The following is a 27,847-nucleotide window of genomic DNA, read 5'->3' on the forward strand; positions in this document are numbered from 1 at the left end:
TTAGCCATGGATACTTGGCAAAACAACTTAGTTGATGTTTCACAAGTAACTGAGTAGCACAGTGTAGCTGTTTGCTATTTTCCGAAGGATGTCCAAATGGAAGCAGCGAGCAAATAGTTCGCTGTACATTTTTTCTCCTTACTGCTGGGGATTCCCAATCCCAAGATTCATATATAATATTTCTGCCTACAAATTGGAAAAGGTATTGAAATAAATACACTGACATATTGGCTTATGCTGTGAATGAAAGGTAGTTTGTTGGTAGTTTTATTCATGGTTGTCCATCATTGTGGACCCCCAGCATGTGAAGATGAACTTCAGGATATGGAGAATCAGCCTCCCAGTTGTGACCCCCAACATTTTTTTAGTGTGTGATCACCCAGACATAACATATTGCTTTTTCCTAAAAGACGTAGTGTTCATACATGGGGTTGGTTAAAAGTTCAATGAAGATTCATTCTTTTTAAAGCGTGCATGAATTTGACCCTTAGGTAAATCACATTTTTACACAAGAATGTACATGAAAGAGCACAACATTGTAAAGGACATTGGTCTTAAAAAAAAAAAAAAAACATTAATAGCCACCTGCTATCTTCACTGATGATTCAGGAATAAATATTGAACTTACTCTGATAAATATATGTATTTTTTTCAACTCGCATAAAATCTATTGGTAATCGAATCTAAAATAGTATGTTTTTTCATATTTTCTCATAAAAAAAACAACAACCTTGAAAGCAAAATCGTGTATGTTAATAAGATATGTTAATGCCTTATTGGCATATAATTTTGCCAACAACAAGTTTACAAAAAATAACAATGAAGTAAGAAATAAACTTAGATAAAATGCAATAACAAGTCTTAATATCCAACACATAGCAAATAGCAAAGTTATAAGTCTAAACAAGGAAGCGTATTTGTCTTGTGTCTTCAGTAACTCAAGCGCAGATGTTAACAAGAAATATTTCATAACAACATCCCTGATTGTCAAATATCCCTGAGCTGGTCCAGTGCCAGCCCTAAGTAATCTAATTTCTACCGAGGAGAAGGCTAACAAGTGAAAACAAAATGTCAATGATTTACAGGGTGCGTAAAAGGCAATAAAACACACGCTGCTCTACGCCACTCCACCCCACTCCACCATCCAGACCTGCTACAACTGGAAGAAGGCTGGAAACTGATAAAAATCACATGGACGGATGATTTCATGCTCCTTAGCTGTTTTGCTTTTCACTTGACCTTCTTACAGATCAAATGCTGACTGTCTTTCTGCTAGTCACTGGCATTTGGGTATCATCAGCTCCTCACACCAACGTCATATTATTCAAAAGGTCATTCATTTTCTCTACTCCTCAGTGAACTTTTCATCTGATTGACTACAAACTAGAATTACCATTTTTGAAAGATCCAAACCAGTCTACTTTCTTGTTCCAACCAATCAAAGGAATAGTTGAAAAAAAACTTTAAAGGGATAGTTCACTCAAAAATTAAAAAGTCTGTCATCATTTACTCACCCTCAAATTGTTCCAAACCTGTATGAATTTCTTTCTTCTGCTGAACGCAAAAAAATATATATTTTGAAGGATATTGGTAACCAAAAGGTTGATGGACACCATTTACTTCCATAGAATGAAAAAAAAAAATAATAATACAATGGTACAAAAGTCAATGGGTTCCATCAACTGTTTGGTTACCATCATTTTTCAAAATATCTTCACTTGTGTTCAGCAGAAGAAAGAAATTGATACATGTTTAGAACAACTTTAGGATTAGTAAATGATGACAGAATTTTCAATTTTGGATGAACTATCCCTTTAAGAGTTAAACTTAATGTAGCACACATTAGTGCTTTTTAATTCTGTAAACACCGGTTAGAATTAAGAGTTCTGGGTCAGAATTTTGTATTTATGTGTTTTCCAATTTGCATGTCTTTTCTTGAGTCCACCAGAGAGTTGAAAAGCCTCTTTTATAATGATCTATGTTTTGTCTGTTCATAAATTAAAAAAGGAGTTGAGTCTTTTGAGTTTTCAAATTCCCCATCTGTGCTGTTACTCGTCTATTTATCACATGCTCTCTACCAGTGCAAAAACACATTTTGTAGCATATTATTTTAAATGGAGACAATTTGCCCTCTCCATTTGTTTTTAATGATACTGTATATTGCAATATCACAATACTACAATTGTGTTTTGTGTGGATTTGTGTGAATGTCTACATTTGACTTGCATCAATTTGTAAAAAAAAATAATAATAATTCAAAAACATTCAACTGAATACATCGGAGTTATGAGAGCATACAGGCCTGAAATGATGTATTACCTTCCACACGTTAGAATGATTTCATGTGGCTCTTGATCATCTACTGACATTTCCAAGACGTTTGGAAGCTAAAATAAGTAGCCTGTTTTACATTTCCTCTATACGGTGCTCAACTGATGAAAATTTAAATACTCTCAAATTCAGAGTTTGAAAACACATATAGGTGTTTCTATGAGCACTGACGCTGAAATGAAACGCATACAGTGAACTGATGTCTCTGTGAAATAGATTTTTTTCTCAATTTTAAACATTAATTATTATTAGCCATTCAACATTACAGTTGAAAGCTATCAATAGCTTATTTTTTAACATTTATTAGGCTTCATAAAATATAACAACTTTTAATTTAAGTGAACTTAAAACAATCCTCACATAAAACCAAAATAAATGTCATATTTACCTGTGCCATGTGAAATATACAGATTTAATAAAGTAATCAAACAGGATGCACTGCATAAATTATAAATTAAATATAGATTAATCCTTATTAAAGTTCTTTAGTCAAGAGCAGTGAGTATAATTTTCTCTGTTACCTTTGTTCTTTGATTAACATAAATGACAGACAGAGTGACTCCTTTCACTTTAAGACCTGCCGCTGCTGCACATCTCACCTGCCCCATTTCTCACAACTCTTTATGTTTTTTTAAGACTTTATTTGACTCATTTAAGAATTGGCATAATTGTGTATGGTATTGTTCATTCAAGTGCGAGAGAGAACTTGATTTTGGCACATTGCACTCCAAAAAATAATTTGTAGAATTGACTTATAAAAGCAGCGTCAAGAGGTTCCACACAACTATATTTAGTCATTTTTACAAATAACAATTTAGTTATATGAACAAAGGAAAGTCAAGTAAAGCTGACAAAATGTATTTAAGTAAATACAAACCATTTGAATTTGTCACTGCTACATAATATTTATATATGCAGTTTACTTAATAATGTTATGTTAAATTTATAAAAGTTTATTATGTTAGGTGAACACATTTATTGATTTAATTTACCTTATTAAAGTAACTACTTGCTCTACAAGTCTAAGTGGAAAACTATTATATATAACAAGAAGCATATTTTTAGAAACAAAATTCAAAAATAACTTTATTGAGAAAAGGAAGTCGATCAAATAAATGAGTGTATGAGTGACCACAGCCTACCACTCTTCTGCATAATAAACTCCTCTAAATGTCCAACATAACTGCACATAACACTAACATAAACTAACAACATCTTTCCCTTTACTGAAAAAGAAAAAATAACACTTTAATAAATTTACTCTCCTAATGCAGTCCCTTGCAAAGCATGCTGGGAACTACAGATCCACTGCCCAGTTTGTTCGTTTCACTCAGCAATGTTAAGTTGACTGAACAAACACTTATTAAGTAAAGCTGACAATACTCAGTAAATTTAGTTACATGAGTTTTTTAAGTAATGTGAACAAGGATGATTTGAGTGCAACTAACAACAGTGAAAGTTCTTTTTTTGTGTGTGTGTGTCTGTGCACGTGTCTTTCTGTGCATTGTGTGTGTCACATCGACATGACATTCACAGACAGCGCATTCTCTTTTGTCTTGTGGTGCTTGAATGGTTTGAAAGCATTTGCATGAATAAGAATAAGAGCGTAAGAGGCCTACATACAGTAATAGGTCTTTGAAAATTCAAACCCTTAGACATAAAGAAAATACCCATGTGTCCTCAATGTTTTGGCTGTGCATAGAGAATATTGTAATGGGCACCTCTATTTAGTTACATAACACATTCAGATATACAAAGGTTGGAAGGCGCATGCTGGCAGTGTCAGTCTGTCAGTCATCTCGCAGCTGTGTGTTTAATTAATGGCAGCAGAGGGTGACCCTAAACCTGTTTTCGCCAACACCCCACATAACAGAGACCTGATGCTGGACAAGCCATGCCAGACAAAGAGCATTGCCAAAAGTTTCTATTTGAAATGTCAACAGTAATGAAATATGGTGGGTGAATTTGTCACAAGTAACATGAAGGCAGGAAATGGCATAATTGCAGCCCATCATAGACACACACCAGTACAGAGAGTGGCACTGTATATGGGCAGTGAACCAGATGTTTAGAATGATTTAAAATTTACTTTATTATTGAAGTTAAAGTCCTAGCTTATTTGGTTGTAATACTTTTGGGAATACCTACATTTGAATTATTAACATGAAAAGTGCTGCCTTTAACTAAATTATAAAGGAATAATAGAACAATTAGCAAATATAAATGCATCAAGTCAGCATTGGGGTGCACTTCCTTAACAATACATTCTGTATTATTCACCGAATAGAGGTAGCTACAGATGGTTGGATGGGGAATATTTTATCCTTAGATGTATTCAGACAGGATTTAGAGGTTGTAGTGATGACAAACTTGTTTGATAAATGTCTTTGAGTAGCAAAGGGAGAAAGAAGAAATTGATTTGATCAGACATGACGGGCCAGGTGCTATACCAAACACCAGGCACCCCCTCTTCCTTCTGGCCCCTGCAAGTGTAAATCACATCCTTCTCACTTATACACACACACAAAAAAACACATGCTCTCAAGCACTGAAGGCCCCTCCAGGGAGCAAGGCACTAATATGGACTTTAACCGCACAGGGCACTTGAAGACTTTGGATGCATCTGTTTCTAAGCATTTTGGCTACAGATTATGTGTGTGTGGGTTGTGTTGTGTCTCTAATGGACAGCAGTCTCCCCCATTTGAGAGCTCAGATTATGTACCTCAACCTGTTGGGTCTGTCATACATGTAAATCACTGCAGCAGGCTTCAAAGTGTCTCTCTAAATCTTGTGATGATTTACGGCCAAGCTGGAGCATTAAAAAAAACAGCTGGCCACTGCCTGCGCAACATATTGCAGATATGGCATAGGGGCTACTTAAGACAGCAGAGTGAATCATTTCTGTGTAGCCCTTGGAATTTTGAAACATTTCTTGGTGAACGTATAAAAGCAAACGTTTTCAGTCACAGATGGTCTATTTGCAGTGATCCATGATAAATTGATTTCATGAGAAAATTGCTCGATAACAGGGTGGTTACTGAGATAAATTGATTAGTACTTGATCGGTCATGGGATCCCAACATGGTGGCCCCTATGAAGTGCTCCATGTAAAATAAAACTGCTTTTATTAGGCTACTGATATGACTTATATTAGTGCTTTAGTTTAATTTATTTATGTATAAATATTTAATGAGGGAATTGTTTCTCCACAAAAAAATGTTTTAAGGCATAAATCTCCAATGAATGCCTTAGTAAGTTATTTTTATATTTCCTTTTTATAGAAACAAAATTTTGCGATACAAATCAATACGTTATTGTTAATAGATACTTCTTCACATTCAAAGCTTGTTTAGATAAACATAACGTTTACAATAGGATCTAGAAATCTGTATTCATTTCTGACATTTCTGTGTCTCTCTAAGTTCAAAAGCAAGTTTTTTTCCCCTCTTTCTGTTTATGAATGATCAAAACCACTTATAACTGATTTCTTGTAATAACATCTGAACATCTGAAAAGAGGGGAAATTGAGAAACTGCATATATTTATTAATGAATGAATGATATTCACATTGCCATGCATCAAGATATAATCAGGAAATACTTAACATTATAATCTCTCTTTTTTCATATTGAAACAACAGATCTCTCTACCAATATTTTGATACTGTGTTTTCACAGGTGCACTAAATATTCCCTATTGTCCTCAAACAGCTCGGTGAAATTGTGTTTGAGTGTGTGTGTGTGTGTGTGTGTGTGTGTGTGTGTGTGTGTGTGTGTGTGTGTGTGTGTGTGTGTGTGTGTGTGTGTGTGTGTGTGTGTGTGTGTGTGTGTGTGTGTGTGTGTGTGTGTGTGTGTGTGGTTAGACATTACATGTGTTTCCAGTAAAATATAATTTTGTATTGATTGAGATGTGAGAATGTCAGGTCACAAGCATGGGATTCTTGGCATACTCACAGGCATATGTATATGAGCAATGCTCTTTAGATCAAGGCCATAAGCATTTAAAAATGGACAGGACCAAATATATGGGGAACAGGGGTGATCTGACGATTTTAATATGTAAGTTAAGCTTATTTCTTCCTGTTTAAAACACACTCTAACTTATTTACATTTGTAAACCCTGGGTCACCATCAAAGTTGACATTTTTGTATTATTTTGAAGACTATTGCAGTGCTTATTATTATAAATAATTTATCGATGCTCATCCTTATGTCAAAATAAGTTCCCCTCCCTCAACAACATTTCTTCTCTGATGACATCTGCACTGGTGTGAGGGCGGGACAATAATTCTTCCCTTCCAATGATTCAGCGATCCAATCAATTCTTGATACCTACCTTTTCTCTCATTCGAGAAGCCGTTTCATACGTCACAATAGAGAAGAAAAGGAGATTGCAACTTTTGTTTCATGCCAACTGTAACGTTTTTATTTGTATATTTGTGGTGCCAACATTGAATAGACAAAAAACAGCACAAACTTTTGAAAATAATGGTATCATCATCTGTCTTGAATAGACCTTTCAGATCATTAAAATAAAGCAGTCTCTTCTTCGCTCACACTACGAGATATTGATTTTTCTCTCAAATGAAAATTGACGTGGGAGGGTTTCTACAACTATATATTTAATTAGGCAAGTTCTATTCACTTTATAAATCATTCTGTGTGAAGAGGTGTCGCGGTTGGTTTTGGTTTTGGTTTTGTTTCATATTCATGTTTCATGTCTTTTATTTTGAAGTTTAGTCACAGTCATGGTTCCCTTGCCCTCGTGTGATCTTGTCATGTGCTTCCCTTGGTTCATGTGTTGTGTTCTCATTGGTTTGTCTTGCCATGTGTTACTCTGCTCTGTTTGTCATTGGTTAATTGTTTGATTGTTCACAGGTGTCCCTTGTTTAGTTATTAGTCCATCTGTATATAAAGTCTGTATATTCCCATTGTATATTGTGTAGTATTGTTCTCTGTAAAGAGCTTTTGGGTCATGTCATATCATGTCAAGTCTTTGTTTGTTTTGAACAATGTGGATTATTCTAAATAAAACTGTACATGGGTTCGTCAAGCTTGCCTTCAGTGGACTTTGTTACAGAATACTAGACCGACAAACATGAACCCAGCAGTTTGTCTTTTCGCCTACATCAAGGAAACAGGACTATTGAGGACTATTTTTGCTGAGTTTCTTGAACTTTCCAACCATGTGGATTTTAATGACAGAGGGAAAAAAATCTATATTTCCCTGGCCCAATACATGGACCATGCCTTACTGATTAGTGTCAAGAGTCTTTCCACGTCCCGACCATCATTTCTTCATGTCATGGCCACCAAGCCTGAACCTCTTTACATCAAGGCCACCAAGCCTGAGCCTCTACACTTTATGGCCACCAAGCCTGAGCCTCTTCACATCATGGATGCAAAGCCTGAGCCTCTTCACATCTTCACATCATGGCTGCCAAGCCAGAGCCTCTAGCCGTCATGGCCGCCACGCCAGGTTCTTCAGCCAAGATGGCCGCCACGCCAGGTTCTTCAGCCAAGATGGCCGCCACACCAGGTTCTTCAGCCCAGATGGCCGCCACACTAGGTTCTTCAGCCAAGATAGCCGCCACGCCTGGGTCTTCAGCCAAGATGGTCGCCACGCCAGAATTGGCCCCCATGCCAGAATCTTCAGCCGTTATGGCCGCCACACCAGAGCCAGGTCACACCATGACCAATCAAGTTTCCCTTGGGGATTTTATTGGGGGGGACTATACAGTACAGTATACCAAGCACTAGTGGATGCAGAGTTCCACTGCTCCACGGTCCAGGTCCGCCAGCGCTCCACGGCCAAGGCCCGCCTCTGCTCCATGGTCCAGGCCAGCCATTGCTCCACAGCCCATGTCCACTACTGCCCCATGATCCAGGTCCAGTTCCCCTTCATGTGCTTGGTTTATACAGGGTTAAACGCATAGACAATAAAATAATATTATAGCATTTCCTCAAATTCTTTTCTTCTCATATCCATTGAAATGAACATGTATAGAATAATTTATGGAATTATGCAAGAACAGTGTGTTTGACTTTGGCTTACTTGTTAGTCAATTTAAAAACTTTAAACACGTAGCCTATTTAAAAATTAGTTATTTATATTCACACTATTTACAGATTTCTCACTGGCCTACGTCACATCGAGCAGGTCAAAAAAGCTAAATTGGCAAAACTATGTCTTTTTATTATTTTCTCTGCAAACATTTATCATGGATAAAGATTATTTTAGAAATTAATATGCCAAAACTGACTTTTTAGTCGCAAAATGTAACAAAGTAACAGTTTATTAGAGTTAGGATGACTTACACTTTCCAGATATTCTCTGAATACTTTTTACGTTGCTAGAATAAATTACGTTGCTAGACGGCAATGTCTTAGTCTACTACATGTGTACTTGCGGATTTGGACCTAATACATCAAACATGGATCTGGCTCTTGATTGCATATGGATTTACTTTCAGGTGAAAACTCACAAGACACCTGATTCTGTATAAGAAAACTGCATTATGTCACATGCCCATGTCACAGTGTCTGTCCAGTATGAGAAAACACAGGTACCACGCAATGGTATAATGTCAGATTGCATACTCTTTCCTGAAACTAATCTTGATCTAATAAAATGCGTGTGGAACTTTTTACCCGTTTGGCACTTAATATATTATTTTTACCAGTTCTAATCAGTTCATTTTCTTTTAGTGATTGACTCGTGATTTTGTGATAGTGTGTTGAAAGAATATTGAGATTACTGCCTGAGCCAGTATTGGAGCCTTTTGTGCTTTACTTGGATTTAGTGCTGACATTTTACTGGCCGTTACAACCACTGCAGAAAATCAGATTCAACATATTTCTGGACGAGAGTGGATTATATCCAGATATTACTGTGGAACTCATGACGGTTAAAACAGATATTTAAAACAGTTGCCATTGAGACAGCTTATATGTAAGCTATACAACAGAGGGTAGTTTGTTTATTACTATGCATTTGTCTTTATGAAAGCTCACAGCATGTGACTAGATAAAGTTTCTATTTATCCAAAGGAAATGTGTTTGTAGAGCACTGCTGTGTGTGGCCCAGAGTCCTGCACGGGTTCAGGTACCCGTGGGTAGGCTACCCGATGGGTGACCCGCATATTTTGCTGAAACGGGTGAAAAACATCCAAACTGTGTCGGATCCGAGTGCGGGTCGGGTCGGACAAGGGGGAAACACGGGTCTAAACATGGGTTTATAACAGTCACGTACAAACGTAAAAATATATTGTCGCTGCCCGATGAAACTCACGTATGTCCAAAACGGTTACTTTTCAGGAAGTGAAAAAAACACCGTATTTCAAAAGCAGTTGAATGTAGCATTGTCATACTTGGTACGGCATCTTTACATGTAACCATATTCTTGCCAGTGTAATGATATAATCCACATTTGACCAAAATTGAGTTTAAATGGACATACGTGCATATTTTACAGTAACGGTGGTCGATACGCGTTCTTCCGATCATTAATTAGAATGGCCAAGTCGCGTTTCATATTGACAGAGGAATACGCTCAGTTTATAGCCTGGTTAAAACCAGACCATTCTCAGTAGTAACTGAGTTATGGTCTGGCAAAGCTTCATAGACAAATCATTTCCAAAGGGGCGTCACCAACGGGCGTCGCTCAAATGCCTCTCGGCGCAATTGGATAGACCTAAAACCAATCAGAGCGATGAGGGAGATGACGTATGCAGAGCGACGGAGAAACATCTGGCCGTTTCTCAATATGCGTTCTTGTCTGTACTTGTGTTCTCAAATAGGAAATGTCCCCGGTTTCCATTTCAGAAATCTGGTCACCTAACCTAAACCACATATTAATGTTTAATATTATTTTTAAAATGTAAACAAAAAGAGGCAGGGTGTTTTATACTTCGTTTTATTATAAATATATAAGATAATCAATGTAGGCCTAGCTACGCGTTGCCTGAACCACATTCGTGTGGCTATTATTATTATGTTTAATTTTTATTTTTTTATGAAATGAGGCAGTGGTGTTTTATGACATATTTCGTACGCGAACTTCTGACTTGCGTCCGTGACTTACCAAGTTTGACTCCGGAGAACGAACTCCCGAGGACGGGAGGACACTAGTCCGCCTACTATGCTCTTGACAGCATCACTCAGTATATATTTGTATATGTAGTGCACGCAATGCATATCTTCAATGCATGTTTATAACAAAACGAAATATAAAAAACCCAGCCTCTTTTCGTTTACATTAAAAAAAACACACACACACATAATATAGGCTATGATTATCACTGTAATAAATTAAATATGACACAAAACACAACCCAGTCTCTTTTTGTTAAATGTCAGTTTATGTGTGATCATCAATAGCAATTATACAAGTATAAGTAAAAGGTATAAGAAGCTATACAATAAATAAAGCAATTCAGTCAAAGTCAGCGCCAGGAGACTACAACGGTTAAGTTTAATATCTTAAAAATATAAAGTTATGAAACTTCACTTTGCCCTCAGATAAAACGATCTGTCTAGGAACAAATTATAGATTAATGAGAGCAAAGATCAGCCGTTAGATCTACACAAGACGAGACGGTTTAACCACTACAGAGACATCAGAGCCAGCGGCAGACGGCAGAAGGACTGGCCGAGGAAAGGCGCCTCTCGGCGGGCTCAATAATCGTTTGAGCACCGCTGAACCACTGGAGCTCACAACTCCGAAAACGGCAGATCAAATTAAAAAAAAGGCGCTCTCTTTATAAATAAACCACAGATTTGAGCTTTAAACAACTTCATTCACTCCTGAAAAGGACTTAAAACTATATTTTGTAAAACATGAACACTACCAGAGGACTCTTGCTAAGACCCATTCGTTTTTCCACACGACTTTTGCCGAATCCAGTCGGTAAAACAGCGATAACATCTTTTTTTTAGATATAAAGGCTTCGAGTGTTGTTCTTTGCTCGGGTTTTAACGAAAAGGAGAAGTTTAAATCGCTTAAAACAGACGCGATAGCTGATTCGAACGAGTGATGCTCCACAGCAGCTGCAAATCTGCTTCAACGTCGCTGCGCTGTCGTCATCGTGTAAAGCCCGCCCCAACGTTTCTGATTGGTGCCGCGATTTCTGGGGTTTAGAAATGGGTTTGAATGGACTCTTTGCCAGACTACTTGCAGAGCAAATCTAAATTTGCCGGAAGTTGTCTGGGTTTTCCCAGGCTACTCAGTTTATTAAATAGCCTACGTTTTAGTTTATTAAATACGCTTAGTTTATTTAATATTAATTATAAATTTATTAAATGTCTCTTGTAAACTATGAAGGGACAATGAATCAATACACTGACATGGTAATGGTTGTGAATATATAATAAACTTGAGAACAGTCAAAAACAAACGTTTGCTGATACTTTACCTCACAGTGTTATTCGGCTATCCAGTGCTGAGCTTCGATGAAACTTCACGAGACCGGCGAGATGCATCCACAGGGCGGGAGATACGTGGCGTGATGGACAGCTTTGACACCAAATGGATATATGTGAAAATCAGATGACATGATTTCACAACTTTTAATTGGCCATTTAGATATGTGAAGCATACTGTATACGGAAATGAACCTGGACATTCAATCCGTCGAAAAATCTCAAAATCGGCAAAATGGACATAGGTGGTTTTCATCGGACAGCGACGATATGCATATTTTTAGGAACACATCTACAAATATATGCCTTGCCTGTATTTCTAGTTGATAAAATAATTTCAAATCCATATCAGTTTAATTGTGCCCGCGCAGCACGCGTGCCCTCTCAGGAGTGTCTCCCAGGATGGTGTCCCATGGCGGCATTGATGGAGCCAAGGTGGTGAAAGTCTCAATGCCACCTTGGTGACGAGTGGAGACGATGAAGCCGATGGGAGTGGGACCATCACCACAGACAGAGAGCCGATGGAGTAGGGGCACTCCACGAGCACTCCCACGATGACGGATGGTGTTGCCGGCTCACACTGCGGGTCAGAGGTGCAAGGCTCAGTTTACGGGGGTATGGTCTGCTCAGTTGCTCTTACCGACACTGGCTCTCTCATCGTGGCGGAATTGGGCCCTCTGTCTGCGTTGGGCACTGGCAACCGTTCCGTGCTGCTGGGTGGTTTCTGGCTGGATGCTGGGACGGGAATGGGGCTGGTGTCATCAGCCGCTGGGCTGACACAGAAGGCAGATCCACAGGAATCCAGCACCCACTCCACATATGCGGCAGAGCTCCATCAAGGTCCTGTCCCGGACAATTTGGCCTTTGTCCTGGTGTTAAGGCCCACGTAGAGGAAGGAACAAAGGCAATTGTCTGGGAAGTGCGTTTGATGGGCAAGTTCTAAAAACTCATTTAAATGTTACTCAACGGAACGACCTTCCTGCCTCGAGGTACATCAAACGGACTGCAGGGAAGTCCATGGTGATGGGGGGAAAAAATCCCCAAAAAAGGAAAGGAAACACCAACCAAAAATTTGCTGCAGTCTAACTCACTTTTGGGCTGGGTATTCTGTCACAGGTTGTTGCAGGCAAACAGACGATGAAGAGGAATATCGTTCCAACAAGTTTAATAACATAATACGTACATAAGGCAGTGGCAACACACACTACACATTGACGATACCTGACAAACACAGAATGAAACAGAAGAACATATATCTGGTGCTGGGGTGATGAGGTGACGGAATGGTGATTGACGAATGCGTGCAGGTGGTGGACCAAGAAGGATTCTGGGTGATAGTGCTGAAGGTGACAGATGATCGTGACATCGACAATACGTCATCAAAAATCAAGTCCAGTGTGTGGGAGAAATTTGGAGTTATCTCAGATGAAGAAAACAATATTGTGAAAGGCTTTGCTGCATGCAAAACCTGCCTTAAAGTTTTCGTGTTGGATAGCCGCAATGGTGCTTCCTTCATCACTGAGGAAGCACGCAGATAACTGTGGTAACAAACCAAGCACAAGCAGTTATATCGAACAGTATTCTTCAAATGAGAACTGGAGGTGCCTCGTAGAGATGATATGGACACATAACCATGTTATTTCATGATGTAGTCTTTTGACAGCTTCAGCTGAAGTTGTCCCTGTGTTAATGGTCGTGTAAGCCTAATAACTTCTGTATGACCTGGCAATACAATAATTTTGTAAGTGTGTCTATAATGTGATATGCTAAACAGATTTTATTTCGGGTGCGGGTTCGGTGTCTGTTCTATTTTAAGCTGGTCAGGTGCGGATTTTAATTAGTGCTGCTGTCGGAAAACGGGTTGGATGCGGTTATAAGCACTGCGGGTACGGGCGGGTGCGGATTTACAAAATCAGTATGTGGCCATTATGACCCACAGGTTTGAGTCCTCACCCCGGGTGATCCAGAACATCTGCTGAAGATGATTAGCTTTGGGAGGTCAAAGTGGGTACCTATTTGTAATGTCATGAGAGTAGCTTAATGTCACCATTGCTTGAATCTCTCTCTCTTTCTCTCTCTCTCTCTCTCTCTCTCTCTCTCTCTCTCTCCCTCTCTCTCTCTTTCTCTCTCTCTCTCTCTCTCTCTCTCTCTCTCACTCACACACACACACACACAGACAGACTCACACACACAACTTGGGTTTTCATATTTTATGGGGACTTTCCATAGGCGTAATGGTTTTTATACCGTACATACCGTATATTCTATCCCCCTACACTGCCCCTGCCCCAAAACCTACCCATCACAGGAGACATTCTGCATTTTTACATTTGCAAAAAACATCACTTAGTCTGATTTATAAGATGTTTTCCTCATGGGGACCTAAAAATGTCCCCACAAGGATGAGGATTTCGGATATTGCCATCTTTGTGGGGACCAGGGCCGGCCCTGACCAATTTGCTGCCCTAGGCAAGATTTTACTTGGTGCCCCTTGTGTCAAGGTTTAGCACTACATGTTATCATCAGTCTTTGGAAACACTCGTACTGTTGTATTTTTGTAATGCATTGATGTTTTATTTTTATATTTATTGTTGTTGTTTTATATGAAGTCCAGTCCATTCTACCCCGTCATTATGTTCATGATATTATTTTTTTTATTTATTTTTTTTAAAGGCTGATGATAGTCAAACTATACAAAAATTGCACCTATGCCACATTACAGCCTAAACACAAAGAGCAAGAGTGCATCTAACATTCATGTACAAACTATTTATTGAGAACTAGCAAAAGTATTTGTTTTCCAGTAGATGGCAGCAATATTCCACTAAACTATGAGCATTCATGTTTTCACCAGGAATTAAACCGAAATTTAGATATTTAATGTGAATTTTACATAAAATGTTGCTATTTTAAATAAACCTGTATATAAATATAATTACTAATTTGGGCAAATACATTTTAAAATTGATATACACCCCCTTAAAACTGCACAACTGCAGAGTTAAAACATTAGGCTATTAAAAAAAGTGATATTACATGCGTTTAATATTTTTATATTAATTTTTTTTTTTTACAAAATCACAATGGCTGTGGCCTCTGGAGAACCCAGAACAGCTGCTTGCATAAAGTTTAAGGTAAAAACAGAGCCATAGAGAGAGAGAGTTGCGACAACGGAAGTTCAAAACGCTTGATAGTCACGTGATTCATGTAGACCTCGAATAGTTCCAGGAAGTGCTTTGACGGGCAATTCAAATTGATAGTCACAGTGACAGAACTGCGCTTTTTGGTAATTAATAGTCAATAAATGCATTGATTTTCAATAATTTTATTACACATCGACATGTGTATGTAGCATGAGTATGTAGTTACAGCGATGTTGTTTTAAAATATATATTTTTTTAATGATGAATAATCTACACAAGCAGGCTTTAATGTACAAGTTATTTTGATTAAAATGTGCTGATCATTTAAAATCTTACTGATTAAACGTCTTCCCTTTTAAAAGTGCATCACAAACGGTCTGTTCTGCTGTAACTCTATGGCGCGGCTGCTACTTCCGGGAACTATTGAGAGTCTCCGCGAGCCGCCATTGCTGTAAAAAAAACCGTTCCATTGGAGTCTATGGAGTTGTCGCAACTCTCTCTCTCTATGGCTCTGGGTAAAAATAACTGGAATTAATTAGCAAACATTAGTATTTTACTACTATGCAATTAAATAAACTGTTCATTAATTTACCTACATCACTTTACTTCTGTCTTTACACTGCAAAAAAATGCTCTTCTTATTTAAACAAGAATATTTTTCATGTTTCCAGTCCAAATATCAAAAAATTCTTAAATCAAGGTGCATTTACTAGATAAGTAAAATGACATAAGACATTTTTCTTGTTTACTTGAAAATAAAATCAAAATGAAGTGAGTTTTTGCTTAAAACAAGCTACATTATCTGCCAATGGGGTGAGAAAAATAATCTTATTTCTGTTTGGGACAGAAACAAGATTTCAATAAGGAACAAGATTATTTTTCTCACTCCATTGGCAGATCATTTTGCTTGTTTTAAGCAAAAACTCACTTCATTTTGATTTTATTTTCAAGTAAACAAGAAAAATATCTTCTGTCATTTTACTCATCTAGTAGGCCTAAATGCACCTTGATTTAAGAATTTTTAGATAAACAAAACACAAATACTAAGTAAGAAGAGCAGTGTATCCCTTATCTTTCCTGCATCAGAGGGCTTCTGTCTTTTTAGACACTTCAATTCGGCCATCCGTAATAAATATTCAGGCAACTTACACCGTGTCAACACCTGGCGCGAGCGGCCAAGCACCTTAAAAAATGAAAGCAATCCTTTCTGCGTTGGATGCGGCGAGAGGCGACGCGACACAACAAATTCCCCTAACGATAAACTGATCGTGCGTTGTATTTCTGACGCACTTCAAGTAGATCGGCGGGGGGAGATTGATGAGGCGGACCGGGAAGAGGCGGGGGACTTAGTTAAGTTTTTTTGCGCTTTACTTGGTAATATTTCGAAATTAATATTAATAAAATAGTATCAGTAATACATTTTGGCGCCCCTATGGATGAGTGGCGCCCCTAGCATTTGCCTATTCCGCCTATGCCACGGGCCGGCCCTGGTGGGGACATTTTTTCCCCATAACGTAGGGATTACCAGTCCACACACACACACACACACACACACACACACACACACACACACACACACACACACACACACACACACACACACACACACACACACACACACACACACACACACACACACACACACACACACACACACACACACGTTTGTTTTTGTGAAATGTGAGGACATTCCATAGGCGTAATGGTTTTTATACCGTACAAACCGTATTTTCTACCCCCTTACACTGCCCCTGCCCCTAAACCTAGCCCTCACAGGAGACTGTGCAGTTCACTTTCTGTGAAAAAAAACTTGTTCTGTATGATTTATAAGCATTTTGAAAAGTGAGGACATGGGGAACGTCCTCATATTTCACCCTCTTTTTGTAATACCTATGTCATACCCATGTCATTATACACATTTGTGTCCTGATATTTCACAAAAACATGCCCACACACACACACACACACACACACACACACACACACACACACACACACACACACACACACACACACACACACACACACACACACACACACACACACACACACACACACACACACACACACACACACACACACACACACACACGGATGACCTAATGGAGGCAAAGGGGACTTTCCAGCATAGTTACTGTATGCTGATGATGCAAACTATTGGAATGTGCTATGTGGACCTGATAGCACAATCTGTATTATCAACAACAATCAATGCATTATCACACTTAGGCAAAATTGATGAAACTCTAATATCACACTATACATAGTGTTAAAAAAATTAAAGTAAAACAATTGGGGGCAACTCACATTTGAAATAAATGTTTTTCTCTATAGTTCAAGTTGGCCACAATTATTGCAATGTACTTTTGCCAAGATAACTGCTCTGAGTCTTCTCCTATAATGCCTGATGAGTTTGGAGAACACATGAGAAGAGATCAGAGACCATTCCTTCATACAGAATCTCTCCAGATCCTTCAGATTCCCAGCTCCATGTTGGTGCTTCTTCTCTTCAGTTCACCCCACTCTTTTTCAATAGGGTTCAGGTCAGGGAACTGGGATGGCCATGGCAGAACACACATTTTGTGTTCAGTGACACATTTTTGTGTTGATTTTGATGTTTATTTTGGATCCTCCTGATGGAAGATCCAACCACGGCCCATTTTAAGATTTCTAGCAGAACGGTCAGATTTAGATTTTTTTATCTGTTGATATTTGCTAGAATCCATAATACCATGTATTTGAACAAGATGTCCAGGACCTCCAGCAAAAAAAAAAATAGGCCCACAACATTTAAAGATCCAGCATTTAACCGTGGAATTGGAGTTCTTTTTATGCCTGTTTGAGGTTTGCTACCAAAAAACTCAAAAACTTGTTTCATCTGACCACAGAACCAGGTCCCTTTTGAAGTTCCAGTCGTGTCTGACAACTGAATATGCTGGAGTTTGTTTTTGGATTTGCGAGGAGGATTTTTCTTGTAACCCTCCCAAACAACTTGTGGTGATGTTGTTTATGGCTCAGTGGTTCATGTAGGTTGTCTACAAACTGTAAGGTTGGTGGTTCAATCCCCAGTTCCACCTGACCAAGTGTCGAGGTGTCCATGAGTAAGACACCTAACCCCAGCTGCTCCCGATGAGCTGTATGGCGCCTTGCATGGCTGACACCGCCGTTGGTGTATGAGTGAATATGATGCAATATGTAAAGTGCTTTGGATGACCATGGGTCTGTTGAAAGCACTATATCAGTGCAGTCCATTTACCATTTACCATGTAGGTGCTGTTCGATAATTCTTTTGTTTTAGGCTTTCTGACCCCAAGACTCAACTAATCTCTGCCATTCTCCATCTGTGATCCTTGGAGAGTATTTGGCCTCAAACTCTTCTCCTCGCCATGCATTAGGAGTCAGACGATAGACACACATCCTCTTTCAGGCAGATTCTTAACATCTTTAGTTGACTGGAACTTCTTAATTATTGCCCTGATGGTGGAAATGGGGATTTTCAATGCTTTAGCAATTGCAAAGTTCAACAATTTTTTGCTGCACAGAACTATATTCTTTGGTTTTACTCATTGTGATGAATGATTAAGGGAATTTGGCCTTTGTGTTTCCTCATATTTATACTCCCGTGGAAAAGGAAGGCATGGCTGGACAATTTCATGTTAGTCACCCTGGTGTGCTAAAAAGAATGTAAATATTGCTATAGATATTTTACTCCTATTGAATGAAATATCAAAAGGATAAACAGTGTAGATTTATTATTTTTTGCTCATATTTATCAAGGGTGCCAATAAATCTGGAGTTGACTGTAACTGTCATGTAGTGGCTTGCACGGTCTCCTCACAAGGAGGTCACCTGTTCGAGTCCCGGAGGAGCCAGGAGGCCCTTTCTGTGTGGAGTTTGCATGTTCTCCCTGTGTCTGCGTGGGTTTCTTCTAGGCGCTTTAGTTTCCCGCACAATCCAAAAACATGCTGTATAGGTGAATTTGAGATGCTAAATTGTCTGTAGGTGTGAATGCGTGTAAGACCCAAGCCATTGGCAAGTGAGGGTTGATGAAAGACCTGGCGACCTACACCAGAGAAAATCATCAGTAAGAAAATTCATGGACGGTCTCACACGTATGGCAAGAGATGGCCCATAGAATCACCAAAAGTTGGATATGACTGAAATAGATAGCCTAATGAATGAATGTATTTGGAGTAAAAACAACCAATGTGACCAAATTAAAATAAAATCAAATCAAAAAAGCAAAATTCTCAACCACTCTATCTTTGCTTTGAAGGTTAAATATGTAAGTTAACCCTCTTTTTACCAGCTAATAAATAAGTGTAGTGTAGATTAATCCGTACATACAGTACATTAGGTGGCGATAAACCACCCTTGGTTCGCAGACTTTAAAACATCAAGGAGAAGAGAAGGAGAAGAAGAAGCGATTCGCTCCTTTGCTTTATGGTATCTCCTTTGAGAAGATTACCGGTGAATTTCAATACATCTCTTCTTACAAACATTCTCCGCTCACAAACACTCACAAGAATATCATCTTTTGGTAAGAAATGCAATGTATGAAATGCAAATGTGACAAGCGTTGAAATTGCGTGTAAAGTCGTAGGTAAATGTAATGAATGAGCATTAAGCTACATATTTAGTAGTGATTATACTAGACAATTAATATATAGTTAATTTAAGAAATTCTTCATTGACAAGCTTTGTTTTAACTGTAAGTGAGATACTTGTAAATTGCTACCTGTATTCTATTTTATTCTATCCTATTCTGCTGTTGTTTCTATATGCATGTGTTGAGCCTGAACTGAATGATACAACCAGAGGAATAAACAAGATAACAGACTCTAAACTCCAATGTGCAGTGTGTTGCAAGCTGTCATTCAGTCATTAGATGTCAGAGGTTGACTTTCATCAGACAGCAGAACTGCTGCATTCCTGCTGTGCCAGTGATTTTTGCTCCAGCTCTTGTGCTGAAGTCCTACTCCAGCAAGACAGCATTTATTAATATGATGGACAAGTGTTAAAGACCACTTTAAGTGATAAAAACGTGAATTGAGTCAACTAAACATAACCACTAAAGGCTGATTCAATATTTTTCAGCTGTCTTTTACTGTACATTCAGTCAGCAATTTGTAGTTGCATGATTTGCGTAATCTATCTTATATATTTTATATATCAAGTACTTTTATCTGGTTACCTTCCTTTTCCACATTTTTCCCTCATTGGTGATTTGGCTGTATTGTAGTAAGCTATATATAGCCCATAGAATAAGTCACTGGTTTCTTTACTTAGGCCCAGAACTGTGTGGAGCTGATCCGGTTGATGTGATGTGCAGTCCCGGATCCGAGGGGCCTGGAGAGGATCCCTCTGTGGAGTATGTCTACTGTAGAGGTGCAATCACCGAGCTGCTCAAGTATGGACCAACAGACCTTCATGCTGTCAGCAAAGGCCCAAACCCTCCTAAAATGCTCATCCTTGTCATTCCAGGTAGGATGGGTCAAGTTTCCACTTGGCAAAGACAAAAGTCTTAACATACAATATATTTTGAAATATACAAAATAGAAAAGATGATGTTTGCCTTATTTTTTTGGTATCTTGTTGTGAGGTAGCCCAGTCTGTCAGCAATGTGCTCAAGTGATAATTTCTGTTTCCATAGAAACTAGACTTGTTGGTGTTTGATAAAATTTCATAATAAAATTTCATCATAAAAAATAACATTTATTTAGTTAAAAAAATAATAAAAATGATCATTAAATAATACAAAGAATTTTAAGATGCTGTGAATGAATCTGTATATTAAAAATAATATAATGTCAAATTGTAATTAAATTTGCTTATTTTTTGTATCTCAACATTGAGACCACAGGTGTGGGACATTTACAAAAATAGTGTTTTGAGTAAAAAGATGCTTCATAATATTATATTAAATCACATTAATCAGTAATTGTATTTTTTGTCAAGGTGTGTAATGGCACTGTGAATATATTTACAACTAATTTTAACATAAATCTAAAAATTTACTGCTGGGACTTAAAAGTGCCCGTAGTTGCAGAAACACCCATATATGGGTGTAAATGTCCCACACCTGTAGTCTCAATGTTGAGATACATAAAATAAGCAGATTTAATTACAATTTGACATTATTTAAAATGGAATTGTTTAATAAACAGATTCATTTACAGCATCTTAAAATTCTTTGTATTATTTACTGATCATTTTTATTATTTTTTTAACTAAATGTGCCTGTCCCACACTTTTGAGTTCTTACCGCAACAATGAAAAAAAAAGCTTTTATTATGAAATGTTATCAAACACCAACAAGTCTAGTTTCTATGGAAACAGAAATTATCACTTGAGCACATTGCTGACAGACTGGGCCACCACAATACCTCACTAACAAGATGCCAAAAAAATAAGGTAAACATCATCTTTTCTGCTCTAGTATTTATTACCATTCAGCTTAATAACTGTATTTTGAACTACATTTAAAAAATAAATGTATATTACTGTTGAATTAATGTATATTAAGATGCTAAGAGTCAAAACTAATATAGTAGGCCTTGCTAGCTGCCTATTAGCTAAAATATTAGCAAAAATGTCATTACCGAAACATCTCTTTACCGCAACAAATTTAGGTGTTGCGGTAAAGACCTTGTGTCGCGGTAAAGACAAATTCAAGGTTTACGGTATATTAAATGACAAATATTCAGTATATTATTAGTACTGAAGTATTTATTTACTTTTAATGTTGTTCTCTACAGTAGCCTGTTTTTGATTTTGTGGCACTTTAACATTGTGTCCTTACCGACACAAGATGTCATTACCGCAGCACTGCTCTATTTCTATTTTTTTTTTTTCACATTTATTTTAAAACCTAAGATGAGATGATTTACACATTGAAATTGCAACATCTGTAAAAAAGGTTATATTTTGTGTGTATGAAAACAATTGACATCTAAGGTTACTGTAAAATTTTTACATGTCATAGAAAAAAACATGAAATTCCCTATTTTATATATAATTTTTTTACATCAGTATTTACAAAACTCCATCAAATTTGAAAAAGCTATTTAAATATATTACATTTTTATAGAAATTAATTAAGAACATTTTTGAAATAAGGACACTTTTTAACAAGATGACCCAAAAAACATAAAAAAAATAAACATGTTTCAGATTAAAATCTTAACGACTACATTCAATTTTGTGCACATTTTTATATGTATTACAGACTGTGATGGTTAAAATAGAGGTTGATTTTTTAAAAATTGGGATAGTCAAAAGTGCCCGTAGTTGCAGAAACATCCATATATAATATGCAAATAAGTCTTTTAAAATAAAGCTACAATATATATTATATTCAAAATTGTATTTTAATTAGTGTTGGGCCGTTATCGGCGTTAACGTGCTGCGTTAACGTGAGACTCTTATCGGGCGATCAAAAAAATATTGCCGTTTATCTATTCTCAAAGTTGGGTTGGGAGCTGGGTCTATACTACGCAAGCTATGATGACTTTCACCTTATACATATCTGTATATATATCATTTATATTATATATAAATATTTTTAAATATAAAATACCCAATAAAGAATTCGGGTCTACTCCGGTCCATTTGGTAAAAGCATTTTTATTTTGAATAACCCGTGAGCCGAGGCTACTAATATCAGACCGACCCGTTGTGGAGGCACTCGTCAAAGTTTTGGACCCAAACATGCTTGGGTCATGGACATGTGAAGACCTCTACTTGAGAGTATCTCACTTTGGCATTGCTATGTACACACAGCCTGTTTTATGGTTTCTTTTGCATTTGCTTTATATATTGATTTTGATGGTTACATTTTGAATGTCAGGCCATGTTTGAATGAATTTTAAGACTTCAAGACCTCAAAGCCTATGACTTCACTTCCATAATTAAGACCAAGCACCAAATAAACTTGTCTTGAGGCAAAATGCATATCTTAGACCGAGCTGTGTTCAATTTTGGTTGCCAAGACATTTATAAACATAACTAATGTAACTTGTGTAGAAGTGATTGGTACACACAGGTGGGTGAGTGCGTCACTGCTATCTGAAGCATTGGTCATAACACAGTGCAGGGGATATGAAGAAAAGTTCAGTGTAGTCGGGAATCTACCTCTTTTACACTTGGCCCTGGGTCAAGAGGAAAACCCCAGTGGAAAATGGCTGTATGGGCCACCACTCTTCCCCTGACAGCAGCTTCTAGTGCATTGACTTCATGGAAAAGCCATGTAGCTCAGGAGCAGATGTTAAGCATTAAAAATACGCTTCAGATTATTACACCTAGTCAGAAAGAGATCTATGTTAGACTTGGCACTTTAGATGCAACTTTCTTATTTGTACTTTTATAGTTGCTTAATTTTAATCTTTCATTGGCTAGATTTACATATTCTTTGGTTGAAGCTATATGAATTTCGAAAATGATAGAGATCATTCACCAGCAATGTAAATTCTGTAATTATTTACTCTCCCTCATGTCGTTCCAAACCAGTATGACGTTCTTTCTTCTGTAGAACACGAGGATATTTTGAAGAATGTGTCTGTTTTTCTCCATTCAATGGAGACTGGAGCTTTCATGCATAATAAAAGCATTTTATTGCGTCAAAAAAGTGGTCCACAGGACTCCTACAATATTATAAGTCCATTGCATCCATTTCATAGTAATTTGATTTTGAACACTTTTCTCTGAAAAGGGTCCTAGCTCTCTTTGCCAATTTATGAGAGAGTTTTGTGTGCCGAATTGACCAATTCAAAGCTCAAAAGAACAATTTGTTCATTAATCTGACTCAATCCTATTTTAATGAATTCTCATTCTTAATTTTTGTTCTGTTCCTCACACAAAGCTATCATATAATTTCAGAAGTCTTGGAATAAAGTGCAAAAGTCGTATGGACCTTTATGATCCAGTCCCCATGTCTTATGCTCACCCAGGCTGCATTTATTTGATGAAAATACACAATAAAAACGGTAATATTGTGAAATATTTTTACAATTTAAAATACCTATTTTTTATTTTAATTTATTTTAAAGTATAATTTATTCCTGTAATGGTGAAGTTGAATTTTCAGTATCATTACTCCGGTCTTAAAGGAACACGCCACTATTTTTGAACTCCCCTAGAGTTAAACAATTGAGTTTTACCGTTTTCGAATCCATTCAGCTGATCTCTGGGTCTGGCGGTAGCACTTTTAGCATCGCTTAGCATAGATCCGTTAGCATTTCGCTCAAAAATGACCAAAGAGTTTCAATATTTTTTCTATTTAAAACTTGACAGTGCTGCTTAAAATTTTTTATTTGAAACCGTGATGCGGAGATTCTTTGAAAAATATAAATATAAATTTATTTGATTCTTTACTGTCCCTTTTAATCAATTTAATTCGTCCTTTCTTAATTAACTTTCTTAAAAGTGTGAATTTCTTTCTTTCAAAGAAAAAAAAACAAAACATACTGACCCTGAACTTTTAAATGGTAGTGTACATATAGCAATTTTTAAATCCTGACGTAAACTATTTAAAAAAAAGAGAGACCCCAACTGCAGATGTCCTGGAGAGAGAGAGAGAGAGAGAGAGCACGGTCAAGCTGATGACCTTAAAGAGGGCCGCTTTTCACCAGGCTCTGAATGTCACTGAGCATTGTGCTCAATAGACTCTTTATGGGAAACGGGGAGCCCATACGCCGACACTGTTATTGTAGAACCTGTGCCCTTTTCTCCAGAGATAACGGCAATAATCTGCAGTCTGGCCAGAGGCTCCCTTGGCTCTTATATCTGCCGGGGCCGGCACAGGTGCTACTGTTTTAATGGACTCAGGAGTGTGTTATATTATTGAGACAAGCACACTAACTGAGCAAACTAAAGGATGTAAACACAACATATTTTATTTGACAAAGGTAGATTTTTAACACTATATAGTCTTATTGCACTAGCTTAGTGTAGATGATACAAAATGAAACCTTTTTATTGCGTGGTATAAAAAAGCAATTTACTTAACTTACTTTCCTAAAGAAGATCTGGATTTATTAATGATTTTTAGTCTTTAATAGTTCTCAGTTGTAATTTTTAAAATAGCAATTGTTTCATGTCTTTTTCATATTATTGAGGCAGATATCTCCTAAAAAGTTCAGAGTCCGGTTAGAGACAGGCACATTGACATTAGTGTGTGACATAAATGCCAGATCACCTCAGTTCACATATAGCACGCTAACCGTGTTAACTGACCAAGCCACTGGATGGCAGCAGGTTTGCTGTCTTATTGCTGATTTTGTATGTCCCCCGCTGAGCATGGAGTGTCTCATGATGTTTCCTATTTTGAAAGCTTTACAATGGAAGAACGAATAACTTGGTATTGTGCAGCACTGATAATAGTCAATTAACCTGTTAAATGGTTTAGCAGTCTAGTTTGGCAATTATTTTTTGTTTCGTTTACGGTCTACTTGAAATCTGTAAGAGAGCTTTCAGACCAATTTCTAAAGGATCTTTAAATGTTTTCTACAGTTTATTTATATCAAAGTGTTTTCATCTAAATGTTCCACCATCTATAGAAAATTATCATGTTTTCAACTCAAGGGCAACAGACTTTAATGGGGATCTTGTTTAACCTTAATGAAGATGTAATGACGTATAAATACAAGGAAGGATATTTTATAAAGTTTAAAAAGAAGAAAAAAGACTTATGATGAGTACTGTTCTGTGGGTCAGGGATAGTTATCCAGATGGTTTTGATTTATAGGAACCTGCTGTGCAAAGCACTCTGTTTGTCCCACCAGCTGCATCCAATAGCCCACAGTATCACATTGTTTGATAATTCATAATAATCTTACAAAGATTCCTCTTTCTTTTACCATCTTTAGACAGTTCGCTGGTTTTCACTTGAGGTTGAAGCAAGTTGTGTTCACTTTAATTAGTGTGGACTTTATTCTAACTTATTTTCCTAATAATATGGTCTTTTTTATCACCAAATGTTTCCAAGGGGTTTCCCTCTCTTTTGGGATATGGAAACTAATATTTATGTCAGTTCATGGCTCATGCAAGGAACAACCCCACTCCAGCCAACTCTGCTGACCACCTCTCAACTATATAAAATTATATGAACGTTCTGCAATTATGATTCTCTTGCTAGCATTTGCTGAGCAGGTGGATCAGGAGTTGCGATGGGCTTGCCAAGAGAGGTTATTATTTTCTCTTTTTCATGCATTTCTTGGATTTCAGGCATAATGCTTTTAGGAATGTTACCTGGAGGTTGTATTTGATTGCCGGTCCAGCACTGACCTTTTACCTCCCCCCTGGTCTCGAGAGTCCTTTAACTCAACGGCAAAAGCCCGTTGCAGCTTGTTGTGGGCATGAACATCCCATTTAGACAGGATGAGATTGTAGGAGTGACATGTAAAATGATCAACAGTTTGTGTAGTTTTTATGTGCTTTTTGGCTGGTTTAACAAAACTATGATACCACAATATTAGACCGGTGATTTTATTTAAATATCTTATTATTATTTACTGGATACAATATATGCAGTCCACCAAGATTTGCATTTATTTAATCAAAAATACAGTGATATTGTGAAATATTATATATAAAATAACTGTTTTCTATTTTAAGATATTTTAAAATGTAATTTATTCCTGTGATGGCAAAGATGATTTTGCAGCAGCTATTACTCCAGTCTTCAGTGTCACATGATCCTTCAGAAATCATTTTAATATGCTGATTTGCTGCTCAAGAAACCGTTCTTATCATCAGTTTTGAAAACATTGTGCTGCTTCATATTTTTGCGTAAACAGAACAGCATTGACTTGAAATATATATTTTTTTGTATGTCTTTACTGTCACTTTTTTGATCTATTTAATGCATCCATGGTGAATATAAGTATGAACCCCAAACAGTTGAACCGTATAGTGTTTATTTTCCAGTTATAACAGAAGTTCCTCTGACTTTTCACATGTGAGATGCTTTGTTTGAAGTGTAGCATCAGCTATTGCACTAAATAGACTCTCAATCTCTGCACAAGTGCCAGTAAATTATCTGTATTAGTACGCTAATAACAATTGTTTGTTTTGTTTTTTTACTAGTTTCCATAAGCTTCAGTGAGGTTTTGCTTGTTTGATTTAATAATATAATGTTCGTAACTTACAACAATACAGTAAGGTGCATTTACCAATTGTGTTTCAACTGACTGTTATATTAAAAATACCTGTTGCAGTATTCTCTATTGATTTATAAATTGTTCTTCATCCATCTAGGCTTTTCCACCTCCTGAGGTTGACAACTCCCCGACTGCCTTTTATCCTGGATTACAATACCTCTTGAATAGATTGAAACAACCCTCAGAGGGCAATCTGTTAGGAGATCTGGCTATAGTCACCCTTGTGTCTGCATGTTTGCCAGAGTCAATAAGCATTTTCACTTGTTCCTCTCCCTCTGCTGCCTGGATCAGCTTTATGGCATGTTGGACCTAATAAGTTAAAGACAACTTCACACACTGTCTGCATGAACGAATTCCAGCACTTGCTAATGCCTTCCTTACGGCAGGTCACTTTAACCGGTTTGACTTGATTCCTGTTTTTGTCTGCACTTTGATGCTGCTAAATGGTGATATCTATCATTCGAAAAATTTTTTGAAAGATTAACTGATAAACTAAGATTAAGATAAAATGTTCAGTTTAATTCAGGATTATTATAGTTAAAACTAAAACATAAAAAAAATACTTGAAATAAAATAAACTTTAACTAAACTAAACTAAACTAAAATATTTAAAAAAATCTAACTTGATGTTCTTGAAGAACTAAAACTGAAATAAAAATGATTTAGACATAAAAAAAACTAATTAAAAGATAAAAACAGACAAATTGAAATGATTAAAATCAAAATATTAATTCTAAAACTATAATTTAATGAATAAAATCTATAATAGCAGTATCTCAATGATACTAAAACAACA

At 37.1% G+C, this 27,847-nt stretch overlaps 1 protein-coding gene across 1 annotated transcript in view; it reads left to right on the top strand.

Moving 5' to 3' along the window:
- Nucleotides 1–19,277: 19,277 nt before the first annotated feature.
- The window catches only part of ldah (lipid droplet associated hydrolase), a 57,913-nt gene continuing 49,343 nt past the window's right edge, over nucleotides 19,278–27,847 (top strand). Inside the window, exons 1-2 of the mRNA XM_079832521.1 lie at nucleotides 19,278–19,433; nucleotides 20,183–20,377. Of these exons, the coding sequence (XP_079688647.1) occupies nucleotides 19,337–19,433; nucleotides 20,183–20,377 (292 nt within the window). The 5' untranslated portion in view covers nucleotides 19,278–19,336. The remainder of the gene's footprint in view (nucleotides 19,434–20,182; nucleotides 20,378–27,847) is intronic.

Source organism: Gobio gobio (genome assembly GCF_949357685.1).
Source record: "Gobio gobio genome assembly, chromosome: 13".
NCBI lineage: Eukaryota > Metazoa > Chordata > Actinopteri > Cypriniformes > Gobionidae > Gobio > Gobio gobio.